Genomic DNA, 26451 nt, shown 5'->3' on the forward strand with positions numbered 1-26451 from the left:
CTTCATTATCATGTAGGAAGCTATACCACCTTAAAAAAGCTGATTTTATTACATTTTCTCAAGGCCTTATCAGACATAATGCATGTATCTACAGCTCAAACAATATCTTTTCAAGACTCGTTTTACCCTTTTTTGTTTTAAGCACATTACAGCGATGCAAGAAATAACTTGGCATCATCCATCACTCTCATTTCCTTAGACCACTCACAGGGCGCAATGTCAATCTGAGCCAGTGCTTGCAGATAAATCTTGGCAGGTCATAAGCCTGGACATGCTAATACTAATCCTTTTTTCTTGGCTTACAAAAACAGCAACAAATGGGTGACTGAACCATCCATAAGGAATAAGAGCAGGAAACAAAACTTTGGAAATGTTCCTGTTTTATGTTTTTACTTAACATAATTGTTGTGTGGTATTCTCTGACTTTCAATTGAAATGTAAATGTCAACCTAGATTCAAGTAACCGTATTCTAATTTTACATTTTGATCAATACCATGACTACAATGAGCTTTTTTTTAAATTTAGACTTGTAGATTTTTGTTGAGAAGTGCTAAAATCTAAACAGCATCTTAAAGAGTACCTAACTTTTCAGAATAGGCTGCTGTGTTTGAGTGTACGTGAGAAATAACACTATTTCTGGCCATTATATGACTTGTATCCTGTATTTTCTAATATTTCTCTCTGCAGGCTCTATCTCTAATTTTCAGTTGTTTCTGAGCTGGTGGGAGGAGACTAGCAGCTATGATGTCTTCTGTATACAGCACATGGAGAAAACAATAGATTCTGCTTCTCAACTCTCTGCACCGCACACATACACACACATACACACAAACACACACACACAAATAACTGTATTAGAAAGTTGAGCAGTGTAGGTGTGATTTCAGTAGCCATGGGGCAGTAAATCACTCACCAATAGCTCTTGAAGCCACATCTGTGAATCTGTTTCTGCTTCCTTCTTCCCCACCACCTTCTTCTCTCCATAGAAATCTATGGGCAGTATAAATCATCACCCACCTTTCACTTCCTGTAATCCATCTTGTTATCTCTGTTACTAGAAATGACTGTTAGCTGACAGCAAACAGTAGGCAGCACATGTGAAACAAAAGTGACCCATAGCGACCAGCACTTTAGAGAGATTTTTCAAAGCAAAAACATCACTTGAAGTTAATAAATTAATTTGAAGAAAGAAGCTGTTTCATATGTAGAGACTCACACAGATGTGGCTGCTGGAACTAATAGTACATTTTTACTATGTCTAACAACTATTGAAATAACATCTATACTGCTCAGTATTTGTCTAGGGTCCCCCATTGTGTTGTTATTTCTCTGGGGGTGCTTCAGAGAGTTGGTGACCAGCACTTTAGGGAGCCTTCTCAAAGCAAAAACATCACTTGAGGTTAATAAACTGATTTGGAGTATGAAGCTGTTTCAGATGCGAAGACTCATACAAATATGGCTGCCGGAACTAATAGTAAGTGTTTACTATGTCTAACAGCTATTGAAATTACATCTACACTGCTCAGTATTTGTCTAGGGTCTCCCATTGTGCTGTTATTTCTCTGGGTGTGCTTCAGAGAGTTGGTGAACAGAGTCTGCTGTTTTCTCTATATGCACTGTATAGAAGACAACATGGTATCTAGTCTCCTACCACTAACTTAAGGACAACTAAAAATTAGAAATACAGCCCACAGAAAGGAAACCTGGTGAGAAATGCAGGGTTCAAGTCATATAATGGCCAGATATAGTGTTATTCCTCAAGCTTATTCTGAAAAGTCAACTGGAGGTGCGGATATACTTTAAAATTAATGTTCACAATTTTAGGGCTTAAACACATGGGCGTATTTTTGGCACATTATGCAACCTTGAAAATCACGGCTGCATAAGGGGAAAAAAACATTGATTTCAATGGTTTCACTTTCACTATCGGGATTTCCGCACATTAATACTACACGTGATAAAAGATAGGGCCTACAACATAGAAAAACCTGTTTTTCACACGCAATAGTGCAGAGTTTGAATAGTCCAAAAAAAAATCCCAGTTCATGCGTTAATTCGCTCCATAGCAGCAAGTGCATTAGCGCATGCACCCATGTGCTTTTGCCCTTAACACCATTGCATTCTAGGTCCAACATTCAATGCTTATGTATTCTATATACCTTTATATTAGCAATATCTCAGTTTTTCTGATGTGAAGCTCCAAATTCCCTGCAAACACAAGAGGGAGATTTACTAAAGTAATTGCACCAGAAATAAGGCTCAATTTGCACCAAAACCTGGCATACATGCCTTGCATCATATTTATTATGTATTTTAGACACTTTTTGTGTTCGGGAAAGGGCTTGGTCATTTTAAAAGAGGCATGGCTCATATGTGAGATTATGCTTTAAAATCCCATGTCAATTTTGGTACAAACTTTTGCTGTGAAGTAAGGCTGCTGTCACACCTGCACTAGGGCTCAGTTCAGGGTTTCCATCTTTCTGTTTCGTTTTTGGAGGAGAGAAACTGAAATCAAATTGAAAGCAAGGGATCCGTTTTTTTCCTCATTGATCTCAGTGGGGTTTCAAAAAAAACACAAAGCAAACCAAAAGGCTTCGATTTGCTTCGATTCCGTTAGGTTTTCTTTTTTGGGGGACAGAAAAAAATAAGGCTGTAGTCTGCACTATTCTCCTTAGAAAAATAAAGGGAAACCTGACGGAATGGAAGCGTTTCTGATTTTTTATTTATTTTTTTTGAAACCCCATTGAAATCAATGGGGAAAAAAAAACATCATTTTTTTCAGTTTGATTTCAGGTTCTCTCATCCAAGAAAAGAGCAGAAAGACGGAAACCGTGAGCTGAGCCCTAACAGGTGTGACAGCAGCGTACGCCAACAAATATGTTGTGTAAAGTTAGACAAAAGTGTCTATGTATGCTTAGTAAGATGCTGCAAATGCAGCATGAGCCAGCATGATAAATGTGGTGCAGCTTCAGACTGCCTGGTCTAAATTTACACTGTCTATTTTAATATCAGGCAGGATTAGTAAATCTGCACTACACAGTTACAAGGGGTACGTGGGTTTAGAAAAATATTGCAGCTTTCCTTCATAAAGAGCACCACAGCTGCCTATGGGCTGTTTTATCTTGCAATTCAGCTCTATTGAAGTGAATAGACCCGAGCTTCAGTCTCACATACAACCTCTGAACAACTGCTGCATTGTATTGTGCAAAAAAATCAGCCATTGTTTTCTAACTCTGTGCAGCTCCTTTAAAAGATCACATTTATGCTGCTTTCTGCTGCCAACCAGTGGGTGTTTAGGAGCCTACTGCATACCATTTACTATTCAGTATGCAGTAAGTTCCTACACGTCCCCAAGTGGTGCCTGGAGGCAGTTTTAGTTTAATCGTGCAGAGATTTGGAGCTCTAAATCAGAAAAAGAAAAGTTTGTCCATTACAAATATACACGAATCTCTTCCCATCCTCATAACATAAATATATACGTCATGCGGTAGTGAAGGGTGTATGGAGTTGGCTTGGGAGCCGAGTCCAAGTCTGCTCCATATCCGGTGGCTATCAGCTGTTTGTTTGAGTTAGCTATGATCACAGCAGTAAACTTTAAAATGCCTCAGTCAAAGCTGGCGGCTTGTCTAAACAGTCAATAGGATGGGGGACCTCTTCCCGTGCCTCAATGGCACTTTTGTAATGTGATCAGATAGTGCCAATGCACTAGCATGGCAACCTGGAGCCTACTGCCATGCATAGATGCTCATCAAGCTCTACTGGTATTAGGATTTCATAGGCAACATTAAAAAACATAATATACTGCAATACTGAAGTATTGCAGTTTATAGTACAAGCAATCAAATGATTGCAAGTTTAAGTCCCATGTGGGGTCGAAATAGAATTGTAAAAAATATTCAATAGTTTTTTTTAACAGTAAAAAACAATTAAAACATTAAAATCTTTAAAAAGCCCCATTTTACTATTTTTTCTCATAAAAATCTAAACAATTGAAAAAACCATATGTGGGTAGCACCATGTGCGTAAAAGTCTGAATTATTAAAACATCCTATATTAATCCTGCACAATGAGGGTCCTAAAAAAAAGACACAATGCCAGGATTGAGATCTCCTATTTTTCCTGGTTACCCTGGCTCCCAAAAAAATTGAATAAAAAGGTGAGCAAAAGGACTTGTTTCCCTAAATTGTGCTAATAAAAACTACAGCTCACCCCACAAAAAATAAGGCATCACACAGCACAATCGACAAAAAAATTAAGTTACAAATCTCAGAATATGGTGACGGAAAACAAATTTTTAGTTTAAGAAAAAAAAAATTTAAATAGAAAAACATTTTAAAAAAACCTATATAAATGTGATATCACTGTAATCATACTGACCAATAGAACCAAGTTCAGATGCCATTTTTACCATACTGTGAACGCTGTAAAATCCTAAACTCCAAAAATATGGTGTGCATTGAAAGGTGTTGAAATAAAGGATGTATATAGCTCCAGCAATTCTCATTAAAGAAATCAACAATTATTAGAATATATCCATAGAAAGGTAAAAACATGTTTCAACCTACGCTGAAACACGTAGGACCCTGTTCACACGTGTTAGCATTTATACCTTTCTATGGATATATTCTAATGTAGATTGATTTTTTCTGAGAAGTGCTGGAGTTATATACATAATTTTTTTCTGCACCATATTATGTATGCCATTTTTGTTGGGAGGGGGGGGGGTTAAGATTTTACAGCGTTCACAGTACAGTAAAAAAAATTCATTTCAACGTGAACTGTGCCTGCAATACCACACTGGGCCACTGCACAGTGTACAGAGCTATCTGCCTCCTGCTCCATACAGGGTGACAGCTGGCCTGGCGAACAGCTGATCAGCTGGGGTTCCGAGCAGCTGACCGATCGATGCTGCTCAGTTATGGATGAGGAACTGTAAAACCTCTTTAATTCACAATAAAGTTAGCTGTTGTAATAATTAGTACAAATTGCATGACATGAAACAAGGACTGAAGCCACAATACAGTATGTAAGTACATTATTTAGTAATATTTTTGCACATGTAGGCTCTAAATACATTGTTGGTCTTCATTTTATTACATTGCTTTGTATTATTTTGAGCCCAATATATAAACGACCCAGACCTTACTGAGATGTCTTGTTGATAAGATCCATTTCTGCAGATTGGCACTAGTTCACTCTGCGTGATCTACCTCTACACAATAGAAGGCCATATTTCTTTTGATAGAGTCATAAATGGAAGGACATGTTTCCATATAGATGTATTCTCTCTTAAAGAGGTAGTCCTGCAATGGACTTTATCACCTCTGCATGTGTCACCATCTCCTCACAGCTTTCCCTGCAGTGAGGAGCAGCTTGAGTGGTGGTCAAGCATGCATACTGCTGCTCCATTCATTTCAAAGGGGCTTCCTGAGATAGCCAATGACCTGGCTGTCCCCGGCAGTACTGTAGAGTTGAGTTGAGCGGCAGCGTCCATGCTCGGCTCCTACACCAGTCTACTTATCACTACAATAGTCTTTGTTGTGCTCGTAAATTAACTGATAAGAAGGTGAGGAGAAGAGAGTGCAGAAGAAAATAAAGCCCTTATTTCAGCTTCACTGACAGATATCCTATTAAGACTTATTAGACTGCAGTGTCTACAGGCAGTGATATGTAGAAGCTGCAGAAAACAAACAGTGCAATATTTTTAATAAAACCCGATTGCAAAAATGATTGTCAGTTGAAAAACATGCATTTAAGTGAAAAAATATTGTCCGATAATCCTAGTCATTAAGCCCATGGACGCATTGCATCGAACTAACTTATGATCTATACCATTCTACTGTGAACAGACACAGGACAGCAACAGGGGTATGTGAGTAGTATTTTAATTCTCATATAATACAAATATATTACAAAATGCAATGACCTCCTATTGTGTCAGTAAGTATGATTATAAGGAAAAAATACCCCTTCAACAGTTATGCAAAATTGCCATAAAAACAGAGATCAGATTTCCGAGCCTCGTATATACTGCAGAAGACGTAGTCATCGTTTTATTATGAATGTTTGTACCGGAGTCTGTGTTCAGTCTAGACCAGGATCAGTGCAGACTAGCCAGATAAGAGTTCTCTGTATGTTTTGTTCTGTGTGATTGGCCGATCACAACCATCTTGCCTGACTGTAATTTGCTTAATCACTCCTCTGACTACTCTGGGAGGAGATTGTCATGATTTATCTGTTCTTGGTGCTGCAATGTTAACATTTCTCTTTCCCATCCCATTTTTCACTCCATCTCCTTCCTATCTCTCTTTTTCTGTCTTGCTATTTCCCTTTTTTTCTCTCCACTTTTTAACCCTGGTTCTGACCCTAATTTGTCACCCGTCTCTTGCCCCTTCCTTCTGTGCCTATCTTGCTATTTCTCTTTTCCTCCCCTTTGCTCATATTGCATGTTGATCCGTCTCAGACACTCAGATGTTCGGAATTTTGGCACATTGTGTAAGTCTTTGCATGCAGCCACCAATCAGCGGCAGGCTCTGTCTGTGTGTCTGTCTTCTTCCTTGACCTGTCTTGTGATCTCAAGCCCGAGGGCCGGGGGGGTCAGTTTTCCTTCTCGGAGGTCAGTGGAGTCATATTTGAGAGTCTATTTTCCTTGTCTATCAGCTTCTAATCAAAAAAACTAAACTTCATTTTAAGAATGCAAGGAAAAAAAACTTTCCTTAATGGCCATTTATAATGCTGCCAAGTTGTTACTGTAGGTTCAATGATATGCCCTTCTGTCAGGATCATGTCTTACACATTTCTCAAGTTAAACAGTGAACCTGTATATAGATAAAGAAACCCTCCAGCCATGGGCACTTTCCATAGAACACTAGCTATAAAACCCCCTAGTCTAAACTTGTATCATACTTCCCATGATGTACAGTAGCAGATTCTTTAATGCTTCTTGAGAGGTGTCAGGACCAATTAGGCTGCCATTTCCTTCTTCCCTTTCACTTCTTCCATAGACCCACAGTTACTAAACGGTGGTAGAGTGAAAATGTTTAAAGTTTTGTCTCACTTAACAATTACAAAACAGCTGGGAGGGTTACATAATTTTTATGCAAATTCCATTGTGACAAACTTTGGGGTTTTTTTTGCTATTGGATTGGTTTGTAGAATAGGTCTACAAGGTTATGTTTTAACGGTAGTGTATAAAGAAGTCAATGAGAAAACTGCAGTGCCTGCTCCCTTTATATACCTACTTACTGCTTATGCACAGAACCTGATGACATTGTCATTGGAGAGTTGTAGAGCAAGGGTCCCGAACCTATTTTTACTAGTTGGCTATATTTGTTGCCTTTTTATGCCTTTAGGTACAACCATGCTGTTTTAGTCTTAAAGTAATGTAGAAATGTCCAGTAGGTTTCCAAAGGAGACTGCAGTGGGAGCAAGTGTTTAATTCATTGTATTCATCACAGCTTTTATTAATTAGGACCATGTCTTAGATGTCTATTTGCATGTAGTTTGGATACAATTTCATACGCTGTGATGTATGTTGCCATATTCATTTACACCAACTGAAAATGTTCCAGATATGAAAAAACAAATGACATGTCTAGTGTATTATTCTTGTGCCCTGGTGTGTAATGTACATCGTATGCTGTATAACCTCCATGACAATGGCATGGGCGAAACAGAACTATTGTCATTTTGTCAATTCAGTGGATATGATAGGAATTCGAAAGCAAATGTACACAGTTATGTTTGATCACACTGCCGTTTAGTAACTGCCAAAAGACATGTGTTGTAGCTTTATAAACTCACAAGTTCATTCATATTACACCGTTATTGATTTCTTTTTTCAATTCCTTGTCTCATCCAAGTGTTTTCATCCATTTTCACGCCCCCCCAAAGAGTAGGGTGATAGAGATAATTAAAGGGATGTGATGTTAAAAAGTGTAGATTATATTTAACGCATATTAATTTCTCTCTCCTTCTTGCTCATTCTGTCTTCGTCCTTGTTTTCTATCTTTTTACTATTTTGTTGCATTGGTAACATTTCTTCCTGTATTATGTGTCTTTACTTATATGACCCCCTTCTCATGTCTTGGAATCTGCCCTAATAATATCTGTGTTCCCTTTTTTTTCTGAATGTCATTCCCTACTATCTTCCTAACTAATGCTTCTCCTAAATTATCTAATCTTTCCTTTTTTCTTTTCTGTCCCCTTTTCTGTGCACTGTTATGTTTTTTCTTCAAATTGGTCTTCTTGTTCTCTGCATCCAATCACCCTCTGCCTTTTTCCCTCAATCTCAATCCCATTGATTGTTTCTCTTTATTGCACTTTCCTTTCTCCCACTACTTTGTCCTCTCTACTCCCTCTCCTTATATGTTTTCTTTCCCTATCACAGCTTGTTCAGCAGTCTTGGAGAATTGCACACTATTTCCCAGCGCAGCTATGGAACATCCTACACCGTGCGCCCCGGGACCCGACACCCCTTGACTCGCCGAGCACCCAGCCCTGTACCACCTTCATCTGAGAGGGTGGAGCCCTTGGGTGGAGCACGTTCCTATACGCTTACACCCCCCACCATACTGAAGTCCTCCAGTCTCTCAATTCCTCATGAACCCAAGGAGGTGCGCTTTGTTGTAAGGAGTGTCAGTGCCCGGAGTCGTTCTCCTTCCCCATCTTCTGGGCATCCCATGCACAGTTCTCGCCCATTCCTGCAGAAGCCCCTATCTATGTGGAATAAGTATGATGTAGGCGACTGGCTAGAGAGTTTGAACCTTTCAGAACATCGTCTTAAGTTCCAGGACAACGAAATAGAGGGCTCCCATCTACCTGCTCTTACCAAGGACGATTTTGTAGAGCTGGGGGTAACCCGAGTGGGTCATCGCATGAACATCGAGCGTGCCCTTCGCCAACTAAGCACCAGCTGACCCGGTCAGGAGCTGCGGTCCCATCTCCCGGGAGGGCAACTCCGCACCGCTGCGGGGGGAGGAATTACTTCACATACACACAAGGACAGTCACTGCTCAGAACACCTAAAACACACAGCTATTGACGTACACAAATCCGGACAAGTAGAGAAAACAGATTGCCTTCAACATACTGGAGATGGTTCACACTGCTCAGAGCCTTCAAGTGAAAGTCAATGCTCTACACACACACATACTGTAACTATTACATGCGCTAGTTTAATCACACTTAACCTGACACATGCAGACACACTTACTCTGACACACACTGACACACAACTGATGACCCACACACTGACCGAAGGGAGGCCATGTACATTAAGTGATAAACCAGATGCATAATACACCTCATGCAATGCCACAGAAAAAATCCTCTCCTTGTGCGGTGCAATGGGGCCCAGTAACTGATCCCCCCCTCCCTCTTTCTGTGCCAAGGAGGGGAGGTGGGATCAGTCACGGGGTCCCAAGGCCAGGCCACTGTGTGTTAATGCCACCTTTTTTTTACCTAAATCAACAAAAGAATCGCAGTCAGACAGTGAAATCAGTCTGCAGGGGAACGGGGTTGAGCCGCACACCTCCCTTACCAAGATCTGTCTCAAGTCCTGGAGAGAAATCCATGGATTGGGCTGGAAGAGGCCGCAGGTTCCAGCCACCGCCACTGTGGGACGCTTTTTATGCATCTTTTTAATTAGCTATATATTTGAAGAAAAAAAAAAAAGGACTTTACCTATATAAATATATATCTCATATAAATATATAAATATATATATCTATATATATCTATATACACGACACTCTCTAACTGGACTTTTTATATTCAGCAGATCTGGGGGTATATAGAGGTGTATGCAGTTACTGCAGTACCTCATTCTGGGGTTTTGAATTTCATTTGATTATTTTTTATTCTTCTTGGAGGTTATGAGCGTTTTTACAATAAACCCCTCACCATGCCACCAGCATTCTTTAGATTGGAACATGCATCTCTTCATCTGACTTCCATCTTCAAAAGGGAGATCATATTTGGGGTTACTTTTCCTGATTTCTTACTTCATTACAATGTCATATATTTATTTGCATATGGGTATTCATTAAAATTGGGCCATTCATTTAAACAGGTGGAAGATTTGTCCTTAAGTTGTGACTATTATGTCTGACTGTTCTGGGATATTTCTTATTGTGTTACTCTTGCATATTTCCTTTAATGTGATGGGGGTTACTGCTTATTCTAGCATTTGAGGTGAGTTTTTCTGGTTTCATTTGGTTGGACATTTAGTTTAAAATTTGGGGGTCACATTTGGATATATGGTTTTCATTTAATTTGAAAGCATATTGAATTATTCCAGGGTTTTTGTCTATTCAGGTGTTCAGAATTAGCAATTATTTCCTCACATTGCTTTTTGTGGTTCAGCCGGAGAAAGAATAGACCCCATGTAAACCCTCTGAAATGTTGTACATATTCCCTAAGCAAATGTCACCAAGAGTCTCCCTCTCAGTTACTCAGTTTCCCAGAAACAAATGGGGCTGCAGTGGATATTTTAGCGATGTTGCTGCATCCATGGTAAGCTCTCTTCAATACCTTGTGTATTGTAATAATTAAGACCATTGATGGGAAAGGAGGGAAGATGACGGAGCCGGCTGGGTCCTCTCATGTACTGTGTCCCTGTGCACCTGAGGATGGATTACCCGAGGGTGACCAACCTGGATCCGGTGTGCCTTATTGCCATGATAATCGCTTCAGGTCCCTACTTGGGAGAAGCAGTGTAATGTTATCCCATTTCCTGCAGTGCCTTATCGCCATTCTGGAACTTAGACAAGACCCTCTGACTGTGCTACACTAGCAGCTGCCAATAGAGCAAATCTACCGTCCCCAAGATGGAGCTATGGCCGCTGCTTCTCTGACTGGATCTCTGCAGCCCAATCCCTACACACCAATGGAGCCTCATGGACAGGGTTGTTTATCCAGTTAACTGTTCACAGAGGGATGTCAAGGAGCAAGGTTATTAAGGCCACGTGCTTCTGCAAGGAGAGACAGGACACTAAAAAAATTGTGCAAATTGTATTTGAGCCCCATTTACTGTTTCCCTTATTGTTACTAACATACAAAAGGTACCCCCAGCAACAAATGCTGCGTGAACATTAATTCGTCAAGTGTAGTCACTATTTCCAGGTTGACTTAGCAATAGAAGACAGAAGAGATCTGTTCAGGAAAAGTTACAATGGAGGTCATTACTAAAAAGAAACAAGACGGCCCCTTGCTGATATTTCTTGCAGTGGAAAGAGGGTCTTTTTAATCTTGTGATAACCTTTGGCCTTTCCTGCCCTCTTCTGGCATAGCCTCCAGGTATAAAGCTCAGTCACATCTTGCAGCATGCAGGAATAAAAAGAATTCATTACTTATCAAATCTATGAGATGCCCCGAAACTAAATGAAAATGCATAGATATAGACTATGCTAGATTAAAAATAACCATTTCAAGAAAAGACCTAAGGAAATCTATTCCATTCTTTTTCCAATGAACAAGCTAGGAACTGATTAAAACATCTGGAGTAAAAAAAGAAAAAATGGTAATAAATGAAAAAACTACTATACAACTCCAGTGATGAAACACTAAGTAGAATTTAGGAACACACTTTATGGTATTCACTGAAAGCATGAGAGAAATGATGTGCCAAATTGAAGATAGTAAAATGTAAAAAAAATGGTTTGCATATATCTTATCTTTCTATAAACTGCTTCGTTTTGTGCTGCCCCCTGTTATACACTGTGTTCAATGTATATAGCCCTATATCTACTCTCTGTAAAAATTCTAGAGCGCTCATCACTATTATTTGTACAAATCCTTCCCCAGATCTATATATACCTTTTCTATGATTTTAGGCACTGTACCCCACAGTTGCACATTCTGGTCCTAGTAAAATCCATGTGTAACTAAAAGTTCTAAGAACTTTCCGCCAGAGAATTCCTCTCTTCTTTTTCCGGCTTTGCCAAAGCTTGAAGGGGAGGGACCGATGTTAATGTCTGATTGGGGAATCGGGATCCTGCCATGGGGTAAATATCATCTGGTGCTAAAAAGAGAGGGTCGTGGTTTAATCTGCACCTCTCATATCTTAATGTTTTTAAGGCTTTCATATGGAGTGTGTGTTTCCCACAGAGCATTGCACAGCTACTGGGGCAGTTGTTCGATGTGTTGGCAGTGGACCTAGAGCAATGGAGAAGTGCATAAGGTTGGGAATAAACTGTGTGCTGAATATTGTGGTTAGTTTGGCCACAAAAGCAAAGTACAAGCTTTATGTATGTACAGGCGGCTCTTGCTTCTCCAGATTATTTTACATATACGGCTGCATGGGATGGATAGCATGAGCATTATATTATGTTGTGGGACTTTCTGACCAAAGAAAAATATTAGGACATTGCTGCTAGCATAGCCACAGGGCACAGTGGAAACTGGTATACAGTTTTTATATATATACAATAGGTGTTATTTCTATATGTCCTTTGGGACAAGTGGTGCCCAATTAGTTAAACTGGCCACTGCACATGCCACCTGAAAATATTCTCAGTACAGTGTCATCCATGTGATCCATCTTGCATTGATAATGAGCACAACAAAATAATTATGTTCAATTACTGAAGCGATATTTCTAATACCCGTAGCCCACAATCATCCAGTTCATTTAAGGTATTTCAATATCTTGTTTTGCATTTTTAATGCCATTTTTTTTTTCTCGAAAGCCATGCATTGTGGCGCCTAACTGTGCACCATTGCAATACTGCATTACCATGTTACTAAAGATCAAACTGTGATACTTATATAGATGAAGGTCTTACTGTGCAATGCAATGCCATCTGGTCAATTACAGATAGTACACAATGTTTAAACACTTGAAATATTCTCATGATTACAGTGTATATATATATATCCATGACTGAACTTGCTATGAAATACTAAGACAGTATAGAGCATGGGACTTTGATGCATGGATTTAGCGGTGCTCAGGCCTAACACTTATAGTGGAATATCATAGCCCTTCTTTATGAAAAGAAGACCTCTTCACAGAATGAAGAGCTTCACATGTTCCTTCATGATCTGTTTATCCAGGTTTTTCCACCAGGCGGTATCTGTATGTACATTGCCAACAAACAAGTATCACAGAAAATAAGAATACTGATGTCATCCCTGCCACAAAAAAAGAATATATGTAATCATTCCGAATTGCAAACTAAAGATACCTAAAACAATTCAAATTTCAGTTCTGTGGACTGACGGGCATGCAAGGGTGAAGTGCTGGTGATGTTGGCAATCACCCGCTGCCGATGTCTGCTGCTTGCAAAAATGAATCACCGGGGAACCTATAGGATTCCCTGGTGAATAACTACAATGGTAAACTCCAGATTGTAGTGGAGCGTCTAGCAGGTTATTTTTCCATTTATTAATTAGTGAAAGCTTTTAGCAGGTCTCCACTACCCACCCACGCAATGTGTTAAATACCAGCCATTATTTCTAATCACTTCCTTCCATGATTTGATATTCTCAAGCTATCCATGAAATAATGTAAGCAGCGGTGATATAAGGTTGTGGCATGTGCGATAAATACTAGTATTTTCCAAATGAAGCGTTCCTCCAAACATTGCAACAAAGTAACAGCAACTCCAGTTCATGGAGATCTGCTCCCCAAACTTTAGTAGGCTTTTGTGGGAATTGGTGTGCCATGTTGCACTGATTTGCACGCTCTCTGGCTTGCACTTTGATTTTTAAGCTAATAAGAGCCATCTCTGGGTTTGTCTTAATTGAAGTATGTTTCAAGAAAGTAAGGTGCTCAACCATCCCTATACATTCACATAGCTGCCATACGGCTTCACTGCTGCCCCTTCAGCATTCATGATGGACAGCTCCATCCTGTGCAGTATATAGTCTATCATTTCTTATTGTAGACGCCAATGCATCCACCGCACTTACTGTGGGAAGAATGTATGCTTGTATGGAGAATAATCTTGTATCCAACATACATGACGCTCAACCAAATTCTTCAATGTTTAGCATATAGAGTTTAGGGAAGATAAAGGGGAAATAGAGAATCTTAACTTTATTCTGTTACATTGTATAAATATATCTTAAGCAGACGCATCAAGTTGATATTTGATGACATCCGAAAAATATATCAATATGTAATATGTCGTACATGCACCTAAATGTACTGCTGGAGTCATGATTGTTGAATTTAGGGTGATGAAGCAAATTTACTGCAAAAGCAGATGGTAATACAAAGTTCAGCCGTGAAAATGATAAAACATTGGATTAATACCCAGATACAGATACAGCTGAGCTGAGTTTATCATTTTTAACTCATTTGCATGAATATCAGAGTTAAAATAATGAACTGGGCTTGGCTGCAGTTTGATGTAATGAGTTGTACCAACTTTCTCTGCCATGTGTTATATATGCATGTATACTCCTCATGTTAATGGGTCACAAGATTGAGGATACATGCCATAGAATACGATGAATAAATGAATGCAAAGTAAATCATTTTTCTGCTATCAGTCAGAGAGAAATCATTTTGTTGGGCACAGGGTTATTCTCTATATGTGTTTCTTATTTACTGGGGGGAGTAGACGACATTTATCTAACAACAGCCGTATTATCATCTTAATGCCAACACTGCAAGAATGTTGTCCCGATGATTGATTTAATTGACCCTGTTTAGTGTGATGTGAAGTGCGGCTCTATTTGATGGTAATGTAGTGGGATGCATTGGCTCTGCAGTAATGCTGCTTTATTCATAAAAGATAATTAGGACACATTATTGGAGGATTGGAACTAGAAGGGTAAATGTGTTTGCCTGCTGGACTAATTGCTGTAAGCTCAACATCATATTGTAGAATGTAGGATTAGTCAAGATTAACATTGGTACACTGATTGGAGTGCTTCTTCAGATGACTACTGTAGACGACATGTGAGGACCCCTGCTTCTAGCTTCCGGCAAAGGGTCGGATCGGAGTACAAGACTGTTTCGGGCTATGTGTATTACTTTATTTCTTTGTGCGTTATGAGGAAGCGTCTGTATAGATGCGGCATATCCCCATTATAAGCTCAGTGTGTTTATGGGACGTTTTGATTGTATGCAAGTCTTCCCTGGTATGTTTGTGTGAGCAATAATTGACAGTGGGAGTATTTTACTTTGCAGGGATGATCTAGGGAGAGAATTTAGTTGTGGGCTCTGATGTTTCTTGGAATGATTAGAGTTCATGTTGATAGTATTATGATATATGTGAGCTAGCAAAGCTTTTACCTACTGCTTGTTTAAGGCCTCACACATTGCCAACAATGCTCATTATACATGTTAACATCATCAGGAGTAGAATATGCTACATCCCCACTGATAAACACATACAATTTGGACTCCATCTGGGTTTTAGTTTGAGGATTAGTGTGAAAGCGTTCTATGAAAATACATGCGGACTATAAAGCTTTGGGGTGTCCCATTTAGGTGCTCATTTTTGATGCAGGGCTGAAGGAACGGAAGATGCACTATCTAGGTTTGATGGGGGTTTGGGAAATCTTCCTTGATGTTTGTGTTGGCATCGGGTAGTCTTTATTTTGGTGGTGATATTAAGGGCGGGGTGTCTGGGTTTCTTCTCTTACCCCTGCATAGGGTTACTTGGTGTGCTGGATGACGTAATAAATTTATAACAAATTTAACCGGTGTCATTGCCTTTATTCTTCAATTCTGAATTTATAAAAAGTTGTTTTAAGTGATTCATTGTGTCTTACTAAACTGCTATGCAATGTCTTAGAATGGAACCCTAAAAACCAAAACTGCAACCAAACTGGATAACTCCCCACTGACTCTTGGATTCTATGGCTCTATGACCAATAAATATGATTTTGAAGGCATATTTTCATGATGACAGAGATAATAGTGGTGTACAAAGCTCCTAATAGTAAATAAGAACCAAATACTATGCTGCAAAGTGTATTGTCGAAGAATATTCATTGCGGAATGTAGGGGTGAATGTAGAGTGCCCGGTAGAGAGCCCTAAAGAACCCCTGGTCATTGTTTTCATCTTTGAACTCCAATAACAATTGAGAACAATATGATATATAGCAAGTACTGATTTTCATTGCAGAGACTGAGCTAGTGGGAAGTCTTTGGAACAATACTTCAAGAATAAAAGAGAGTGCAAAATAGCTCTACTTCAAAAGAAACGGTCTTTCTAATGCCACTTATAGTTGTGTATCTTGTAAATCAATGTCCAGCCCTTTAAATAGTCTAAAAACATGACTCATGTTATCAGCCAAACTGGAATATAGCTCGGAATACACTATCCTACCAAATATTTGGACACCCCTATCAATTAAATGGATCTTGCTAGAGATGAGTGAGCATACTCGCTAAGGGCAATTGCTCGATCGAGCATTGCCCTTAGCGAGTACCTTCCCGCTCGGAAGAAAAGGTTCGGCTCCCTGCCGGCGGGCGGGGAGCAGCGGGGGAGAGCAGGGAGGAACAGAGGGGAGAGATCTCTCTCCCTCTCTCCCCCCCGCTCCCCCCCTGCTCGCTGCCGCAACTCACCTCTCACCCGCGCCGGCAGCCGAACCTTTTCTTCCGAGCGGGCAGGTACTCGCTAAGGACAATGCTCAATCGAGTTATTGTACTTAGCGAGTATGCTCGCTCATCTCTAGATCTTGCCCTATTAGGGCGAGCACCCACTGGCGTTTTTTTACCTGCGTTTTGCGTTTTTCCTGCACAGGCATAGAGATAACATGTGTTCCTGTCCACTGGCGTTTTTTTTGCGTTGCGTTTGCGTTTTTAACATAGGAACTGTCAGTTGCATATGTGTCCTTATTTTTCTCCTAATGCACCCATGAAAGTCAATGGAAATTAATGGAAAAGCCGCGAAAACGCCGCGAAAAACGCGCGGAAAAATCGCGGGAAACGCGGCGAAAACGCTGCGTTTTTTCCCCGCGGAAAACGCAAACGCCAGTGGGTGCTCGCCCTTAACATGTCATGTGTCCTAGACAATGAGCCATAATTTGTGACGGGAACTGCATGCTATTGGATATACAGGTTATGCTACTGCACACAAGCCATCCATTATAGGGCTTCATGCATTGGCCCATCTAGTGTGATGCAAGGAGCATCATCATTGAACAGCTGAGCAATGGAGGAATGTTCTATGGAAATCTCACTACTTCATCTTCAAATCATAAAGCTGTACCTGGGTGTGGAGGATGCCTGGGAAACGCCTTTTGCCTGAGTGTGTTGTACCAACAGTTAAGTATGGCGGAGGTTCCGTTATGATCCAGAGATGTTTTATGCGACATGGTCTCAGCCAATAGGTTGTGGTTGAAGAATCATGAACATGGAGGTATACCTTGTCATTCTAGGCAATAATGTACTGTCGACAATGTAGCAATAGTCTGAGAAGGGTCAGCAATACTTCCAACAAGACAGCGTGCCTCGTCACAAATCCCTCGCTGTTATACTTGGTTGGAAGATATGGATGTTCCACAATAGGACTGGCCTGCACAGAGTCCCCATCTGAACCCTACTGAACATCTTGGGGACAAACATGAATCAGGTCAGGAAATACAAACTGTATCCATTTTCTTTAAGAGAACTCACTAGATGTTTGCAGGATGAATTGAGGGAAATACTAGCTGAAGTGTACTTTTGATTCTTTCTCTGGTTTCCAATTGCTTTTGGTAGGATAGTATAAGGTGTCACGCTGCTGGTGTGGTTAATTAAGTCAAATTTGCCCTGGACTTCACAGTGACCTAACCTGCTACAATGGAAAAATATATTTAATAACACCAATTCACATGTTCATGATAATAATGAGAGAATTACATAACATAATAGTGTTAAACATTTGACTTGTAACAATGTATGTCTGTACAAGAATAATTCCACTGAAATCATCCGTCGTTTGCTCAGCCTACTAAGTGTCCTCAGAAGGGGAGGGTTTTATATATATATATATATATATATATATATATATATATATATATATATATATATATATAGGTATTCTGTTATATTTGTCTTTTTTCTCTTGCAGATCTACTGCCTACCAATCAACAGTGCTTTATTTTTGTTGAACAGAAACAGTTTGCCACAACCATGTATCTTGTCACTAGCATCACTGAGTAGATTCTAGTTCTTCATTTGTAACCATATATACATATACAACAATCAGCCATAATATTAACACTACAAGGTGAATAACATTGATGATCACATTACAATGACAACTGTCAAGGGGTGGGGTATATTAGGCAGCTGGTGAACATTCGGTTCTTGAAGTTGATGTGTTGAAAGAAGAAAAATGGGAAAACATAAGGATCTGAGCAACTTTGACCAGCGCCAGGTGATGACTAAATGACTGTCTGATAGCATCTCCAAAACTACAACTGTTGTCCAGTGTTCCCTATAGGCAGGTGTTAGTACCTACTAAAAGTGGTGCAGGAAATGTATAATTGGTGAACCAGCAACACCGTCATGTGTGCCCAAAACCTATTGATGAGTGTGGGCAGCAAAGGCTAGTCCATCTAGTATGATGCCACAGAAGACTATACTGTAGCACAAAGTACTGAAAAAAGTTACTGCAGGCTCTGATAGTTGTCAGAACACTGTGCTCATGAACATCAGAATCTGGCTATGGAACAATGAAGGTAGGTGGTCTGCTCTAATGGATTAGGCTTTCCTTTACATTATATGGTAAGCCAACTATGTGTCCGTCACTTACCTGAGCAGGAGATGGTACCAGGCTGCACTATTGAAAGAATGTAAGTTGGCAAAAGCAGTGTGAGGCTCTGTGCGAAGTTCTGCTTGGAAACCTACATTTCAAACTAACATACATACCTAAATATTAGTACAAAGTACCCCCCATCATGGCAGTGAAATTCTTTAATGGCAGTGGCCTTTGTCAACAGGGTAATACTGCATTACAAAAACTGAGCAGGAATGGTTTGAGGAGCTCAAGTTGCTGACCTCCAGATCTGAATTTAACTTAGCATCTGTGGAATGTGCTGAAAAAAACATGGAAACCCCACCTCTCACCTCACAAGACGTAAAGGCTTGCTGCTAACGTCTTGGTGCCAAATACTAAGGCTGGGGTACACGGGTTGTATTCCTGGCTTTTCTGTGACAGCCAGCGCTCCCATAGGGAGGAACGAGGTTGCAACAGAAAAGAAAAATAGACATTCTGCGGCCAGGGTAGCTGCGCCGTAGTGCCGGCTTTGCCGCGACAGATTGGCAAATCTCATCCACATGGCTGGCTAATCCCGGGATTAACGTCCGCAGGCGGATTTGCCGCAGCGGAATTCCACATGGAATTTCTGCAGCAAATCTGCCCTGTGTGAACCTAGCCTAAAGGACCTCTTCAGAGGTCTTCTAAGGTTCATACCTCAATAGGTCAGACTTGCTTTGGCAGCATGAGGATGACCTACACAATATTAAGCAGGTAGTATTACTGTCATGGATGTTCAGTGTATGTGAAGAAAACATTTTGTATGGAATTATTGATATACTATCTCTAACCAATAGCAATGGCAAAAGGATCCGGCTGTAAAGTTTTAAACTTCAATTCTCTATTCTGATTACATATACTTCCAAGAGAAGGCTCCAATATTTGCCACTGCCTAACCACAAAAGATACAATATCCCTTGTAAATTAAAGTGATACATATACATCACAAATGGTCGTTTTCTGGCTAAATGTTGAACGATATAATTACATGGACTGTCCCATACAGGCTTTCCACAAGGGGGCACAAAATTACAAATAGACTCCTGTCTCACAGTTATGGAGCAAATCAAAGTTCAGTCTCCCTGATTCTTTATCTATAACCCTTTATCTTATTAAGGAGAATATTGAGGGAAGGATAATCACAGTGTCATCCTTAAAGAAGCAGACCCTTAATTTTTTTCATTTATTGTGTAACCAGCCCCCAGTATATATAACTCAGCTAGTACTATCTCATTTAGTTATCCTTTTCTATCTGAAAAACTACCTTCAAGTGGGTAATGTGATCTCATGGTGACCATCCAGAGAATTTCTAACCTTTGTGTTCTTTGAAGGGGGTCACTACCAGAACTTCCTGTGCTTGGACTCTACTATACATGCTATTCTCAGGGGGTACAGACACTCTTATTACATTACTGATGATGATTAGAGGCGCCTGTCACACAGTTATAGTGAAGGAGATGAAAGTTCAGCCTCCTGACTGTATACTTACTGTCTTTAGCTCATTTAGGTAATGTAGATGTTAACGATATTTACACTGTCCACCCAGCAGGCAGAAATGGTATCAGTATAGCATTAGCTAGTGGCAATGTATCATGTAATTGATGTCAAAGTGAAACTAGCATAATTTTTTATTTTAACGTTGGAAGTTCTGTCCGAGTTTGAAACTGACATAACTCAAAACACAAGTCAATGTGTGTATTCACATGTGCAAATTTTTTTTTTTACAGACTAATGCTCCATATAAAAAAAAAATTGCAGTATGTCCTATTATGGTGCGATTCTCGGACCAGATTTTCCATTAAAAAAATGAAATGCACTCACAATGCAGTTTAAGTTACATCAATTGGGCCACCTTCCTTTTTTCACGCACATGAAAAACTGTGCACTTGGATGACACTTGTGCATAAAAAAACAAAAACGAGTATAAAACACACATACACTCAGTGAGATTGGTTAGTTTTTCACTGACTAAAATCACACTCGCATGTTAATAAGGCCTTAGGTAGAGAGAGCAGGTAGGGAGGATACTGTTTCCACCTGCCCTTGTGATGCCATGTTGAGACATTACAGCACTGATCACACAGGGGAAGAGAAAGCAGGATGAAATCTGAACTTCTTCATGGTGTCTGATCATAAACATATAGGACACTAAATTACACTGTATTGCGTATGACCGTGGAGGCTCGCAGGTGGTCATGCGCAGTACAGATTCTTTTTTATTTGTTTGTATTCCCCACACTGTCACTTAGTGATGACGCAGGTACCTGCAGCCAATATGCAATGTTAATAGCGTATGGGCTGCAGGTCGCACACCTCCATTGACATCAATGGAGGCTGTCTGTGCAGATTCTGCGGTAAAATGGAGCATGCTGTGAGTATTCTTCCGCTCGCAGAATATGCAGTTCGTGCCCACGAAGGAAAATTCAGAAATGCGCGCTTTTCAATGTGCGCGTTTTACCGCGGATCGTCCGCACGGAAATTGATTGTGGAATACGCAATTCAAACCCGATTGTGTGATGCTGGCCTAATACATAGACAACGTAAATTTAGTGAGACAACCTTAATAAATCTGTCCCAATATTCTTGAGTGCCACCAAAATTACTAATAAGGGTCAACACCCACTTGCATTTCTTAACTCTGCGATATCGCAAAGTTGTGCTTTGCAATTTTTTTTGCGATGTGTTTTTAACATTAGAAAGTCCTATTGACAATCGCGTTAAAAAACGCAAGTGGGTGTTCACCCTAAGGCTGCCTGTCCACGTGTGTTGCGGTATCCCATGGCAGGAGCAGGAGCTGGCAGATGGATCTCTGCCAGTCTGCCTATCTGACAGATAGGCTGACCGCGGAGAATCATGGCAAATCGCAGCATGCTGCGATTTGCCAGCCGCAACAGAGAATTGCAATGATTCTCCGCTCGTGGACAGGGGGAAGCGCTCTGCATAGCAACGCGGGGAACGCAATGAAAACCCGCCCGTGGACAGGCAGCCTAAGGCAGATGGAATAAAACCTCCACAGTGCCACCTATTGGAAGGCAGCATTCCTTCAAGCCAACGTCAGACTCTGTTTACAAGCCTTGTAACAGTGACTGGGAATTAAAAGCAAAGCCAGACTCCATGTACAGTCTGACTTTGCTTTTAATTCCCAGTCATAGTTACAAGGCTTGTATAAAGAGTTTGATTTTGTCTTGAAGGAATGCTGCCTTCCAATAGGTGGCACTGTGGAGGTTTTATTCCATCTCCCTTTTTTGCATATTACCCAGAGGAGCATGAATGGTCATTTGGGTCTTCTCACTCACCTTCTAGGTGCTCTCCCTAAGGAGAAAATATAGCGTTTCAGACCAACAAAATGACTTGCTCCCTGCATTGTCCCTATACTCTTTCAGTAGTTACATGAGAGCTGACTATCCAAAGTGACTTATATGTTATATACTGCACAAGAGAACCTTCTCACACTGTGCAGACATGATCTGTAATGCAGAATGCACCAATACACTTACAGTATTTATAGACAAGCTAATTAGATCAAATTTATTGCTGCAGACAAATTTGGGCACACCTACAACATGAGGCGACTTTTAGATTTTTTTCCAAGGTCATTTTAAATTCCTAATCCAACCCTGATCATGGGATTGATAGCACAGAATAGTGAAGCAGAAATCTCAGCATCAAGATGGTGCCTGATAAGTATCAAACAAGAAGCTTCACTGCACGGAAGTGACTTCAATATATAGGAGAACTCTAGGGGTTGATAATCAGATGAGGGGACAGGGATGCAAAAATGTTTTCGCTGGAGTGACCCTTTAAAGTGAAATCCTGTGTAGATTTTCTTAATTAGTAAAATGTATCTCCTGCCATTATATTGCATAGCAGAGTCAATAACTATTTAACTGTGGTCGCTCAAACACAAGTTTTTAAGGTGTATTGTACCATGTTACCACATTATGATATGCTTTAAAAACTAATAGCTTTATAGAATGGTACCTGAAGATTTTTTTATTCATCAATGAGTCATCTATGACCTTGTTTCCAGTAGCAGGATCATTTTGTACATTTATGTTTTGTTATTGTCGTTTTAAATGCATGCTTTCCTCCAGGCTATATGAATAACTCTCCATATATGGCAATGTGAAACGTAAAAACCAATGAATCATCGTAATGTGAAGAAAGGTGCCATTTAAAAACCATTAAAATACCACTTTTCATCCCCCTTTTTTACCAGTGATTGAAGGGCTGGGACCAGAGGTGGCCTCATGACTGCAGGCTTGACATCAATCATTTAAATAATAATTTTATCAAGGACCTAACAGAACACAGTTCAATAGTTAATGCCACTCAAAGCAATACAAATTTTAGACAATGGCTAATGCCAATCTACCTTGTAGGGCCAGAACAAGTGGTTGAGGGCACCATTGTGGGGGCCGTAATTTATGAATTCAAAAACAAAAAACAGGTCTCCTGTTTTAATGTCTTTACTAGAGATGAGCGAACGCGTTCGTCCGAGCTTGCTATTCGTGCGAATATTAGGGTGTTCGGGATGTTCGTTATTCGTAACGAACACCATGCGGTGTTCTGGTAAATTAAACTTTCTTCCCTGAGACGTTAGCGCTTTTTTTGGCCAATATAAAGACAGGGAAGGCATTACAACTTCCCCCTGCAACGTTTAAGCCCTATACCACCCCCCTGCTGTGAGTGGCTGGGGAGATAAGGTGTCACCCGAGTATTGAAATCTGCCCCTCCCGCTGCTCGCTATGGATGCATTCTATATGCGCTCAATGGGGCCAGCGGCAGCAGCGCTGACCCCATTGAGAACATATAGAAGACAAATCCTTCTTCTCTGGCACAGCTGTAACAGCTGTAGCAGAGAAGAACGATGTTTGCCCATTGAATTCAATGGAACCGGCAATACAGCCGACTCCACTGAATGCAATGGGCTGCCGGCGATCGCAGGATGAATGGTCGGAAAGGGGTTAAATATATAACCCCTTTCCTGCAATTCATCCAGAAATGTGTTACACTAAAAATATATACCGGCGTATAAGGCGACGGGGCGTATAAGACGACCCCCCAACTGTCACCTTATACGCCGGTAATACAGTGGAGCAAAGAATAAAAAGCATTACTTACGTTTTTAGATGATCTGCGGCGCTCCTGCAGGCTGTCACTCCCTCCTGGTCCACGGCAGACAAGCTTTCTCCACGAAAGACTTTAAATCCCTGCCTCCAGAAGCACATGTGCCTTCAGCCAATCACAGCCAATGACAATGATGTCATTGAATGGCTGTGATTGGCTGTGTTTCTGGAGGCGGGGATTTCAAGGCTTGAAATCCCCGCCTCCAGAAACACAGCCAATCACAGCCATTCAATGACATCATTGTCATTGGCTGTGATTGGCTGAAGGCACATGTGCTTCTGGAGGCAGGGATTTAAAGTCTTTCGTGGAGAAAGCTTGTCTGCCGTGGACCAGGAGGGAGTGACAGCCTGCAGGAGCGCCGCAGATCATCTAAAAACGTAAGTAATGCTTTTTATTCTTTGCTCCACTGTATTACCGGCGTATAAGGTGACAGTTGGGGGGTCGTCTTATACGCCCCGTCGCCTTATACGCCGGTATATATTTTTAGTGTAACACATTTCTGGATGAATTGCAGGAAAGGGGTTATATATTTAACCCCTTTCCGACCATTCATCCTGCGATCGCCGGCAGCCCATTGCATTCAGTGGAGTCGGCTGTATTGCCGGTTCCATTGAATTCAATGGGCAAACATCGTTCTTCTCTGCTACAGCTGTTACAGCTGTGCCAGAGGAGGACGATCTTTATGCTGACAGTGGGGGGGGGGGGCACTCTTGCCGCTATTGTGGCTTAATAGTGGGACCTGTGAACTTGAGATGCAGCCCACCATGTAGCCCCTCGCCTGCCCTATCCGTCACTGTGTCATTCCCATCACTTTCCTGAATTGCCCAGATTTTCACACATGAAAACCTTAGCGAGCATCGGCGAAATACAAAAATGTTCCGGTCGCCCATTGACTTCAATGGGGTTCGTTGTTCGAAACGAACCCTCGAGCATCACGGGAAGTTCGTTACGAATAACGAACACCCGAACATTTTGGTGTTCTCATCTCTAGTCTTTACACTTATATTCCAAAAATCATAGGATATCAGTAAGTAACAACTGTATAGGTTTTGAGGTGTTATCTTGTGAGGTTGAACACTGGCCAGCATGCTCATGGCAAAGCGACACACTATGTTACTATGTATGTTACTATGTTAGGCTGAGAAAAAAGTCATGCCTATCTAGTTCAGCCTATTTCCCTCACCAATGTTGATCTAGAGGAAGGCAAAAGAAACCCCAATGAGGTAGAAGCCAATTTTCCCCATTTAAGGGAAGAAATTCCTTCTCAACTCCAATCCGGCAATAATTCCTGGATCACCGACCCTTTTACAGTAATTAGTGACTATAACATGTAATATTGTTACACTCAAGTAAGGTATCTGGTGGACATGGCCTGGATGAGAGTCGTTCTGCCACAAGTTCCGTGCACTAAGCCTTCAGCAACTGCATCCTGACCCACCGGAGGGACCCTGTGACAAGAACAGAAGATCCCTTCACTAGCATGAACAGGGGCAGAGTGGCAAAACCAGTACCCAAGCACCTGACAGATTTCTTCCCTGCAGCGAAGCTAGGTGAAGAGGAGGAAATGCAGACCGCACACATGGCAGCGCAGAGCACTGCTCCGCAGGAGTTGGGGGCAGCAGACCATGAGGACACCAGACCCAGAGGATCAGGTAAGAGTACTTCCTGCCCCTCGCCCCCGGTCTCACCAATACCTTGAACGACTGGCTGGTAGAGAATCCTGCAGCATCCATAAACGAGGGGAAGTCCCCGGAGGCCTCAATTGCCAGGAATACCCATATAGGGTAGCACAGCAAACTCCAGAGAGGAAACCCTAAGATGAGGAGACTGATGTCAGCCCTGTAATGGAGCTGCAGCAGCTGCAGAATGAAGTATTACCCAAAGATTCCTTGTATGCACACAAAAAAAGTCTCTGATGAACTCTTATCAAACATAGTGTGCAAAGACCAGGCAGCTTCAGAATACGTCACTAAATAAATGATTTTAGCATTAAGAGGATCTATCCAGAATGACCTGACCTGAGCTTGGAGACAGAGTAAACCATCTGGAGTATAAGATGGGGAAGGTGACTGGATCGCATAATGAGCTAATTAACTCTCACCTCACATCAGCTGAAGATCTAGAAGCTATCAATTCCAAACTGGTGGCACTAGAAGATAGGAACCGCTGCAACAATATTAAAATCCGAGGAGTGGCAGAATCGGTCCCTCATGCAGAAATGTTGTTGTATGTGAAGCGCCTAATTACAACTCTCCGCCCTAACTCTGCAGCATAGGCAAGAATTATTGACAGAGCACACAGGCTTCCACAACTAAAAAGTCTCTCTGAAAAGTTGCCTCATATCAAAGAAGCTCTGATGTACGCAGGAAAGAAGCTTTAAACTCTGCATGCACCATTTGACAAGATCAAAATATTTTCTGACTTATTCCAAGCAACCAACCAACGTAATTATCTCAAACCCCTTTAGATCAGTAATGGTATTCGTCAAGGTTGCCCCCTTTTGCCCATCCTGTACATTTTAACCCCTTAACGACCGCCCCATCGGGAAACTACGTCCTGCTGTTGCAGGACGTGTATGGAGGGAGGTAGCGCCGCTATCTCCCTCCATACAGC

The 26451-nt window shown here is 41.0% G+C and overlaps 1 protein-coding gene across 4 annotated transcripts in view; it reads left to right on the top strand.

Annotated features, from left to right (window-relative positions):
* Positions 1-15658, top strand: part of SHANK3 (SH3 and multiple ankyrin repeat domains 3) — a 412785-nt gene extending 397127 nt beyond the window's left edge. For 2 of the 4 annotated variants that reach the window (XM_066592225.1, XM_066592226.1), the window contains 2 exons: positions 6465-6617; positions 8391-15658. In XM_066592225.1, coding sequence (XP_066448322.1) covers positions 6465-6617; positions 8391-8919 — 682 coding nt within the window. In that variant the 3' untranslated portion in view covers positions 8920-15658. The remainder of the gene's footprint in view (positions 1-6464; positions 6618-8390) is intronic. The other 2 variants (XM_066592228.1, XM_066592227.1) reach the window with 2 other exon arrangements.
* Positions 15659-26451: the final 10793 nt, after the last annotated feature.

The sequence above is a fragment of the Eleutherodactylus coqui genome, chromosome 2 (genome assembly GCF_035609145.1).
Source record: "Eleutherodactylus coqui strain aEleCoq1 chromosome 2, aEleCoq1.hap1, whole genome shotgun sequence".
In the NCBI taxonomy this organism is placed as follows: domain Eukaryota; kingdom Metazoa; phylum Chordata; class Amphibia; order Anura; family Eleutherodactylidae; genus Eleutherodactylus; species Eleutherodactylus coqui.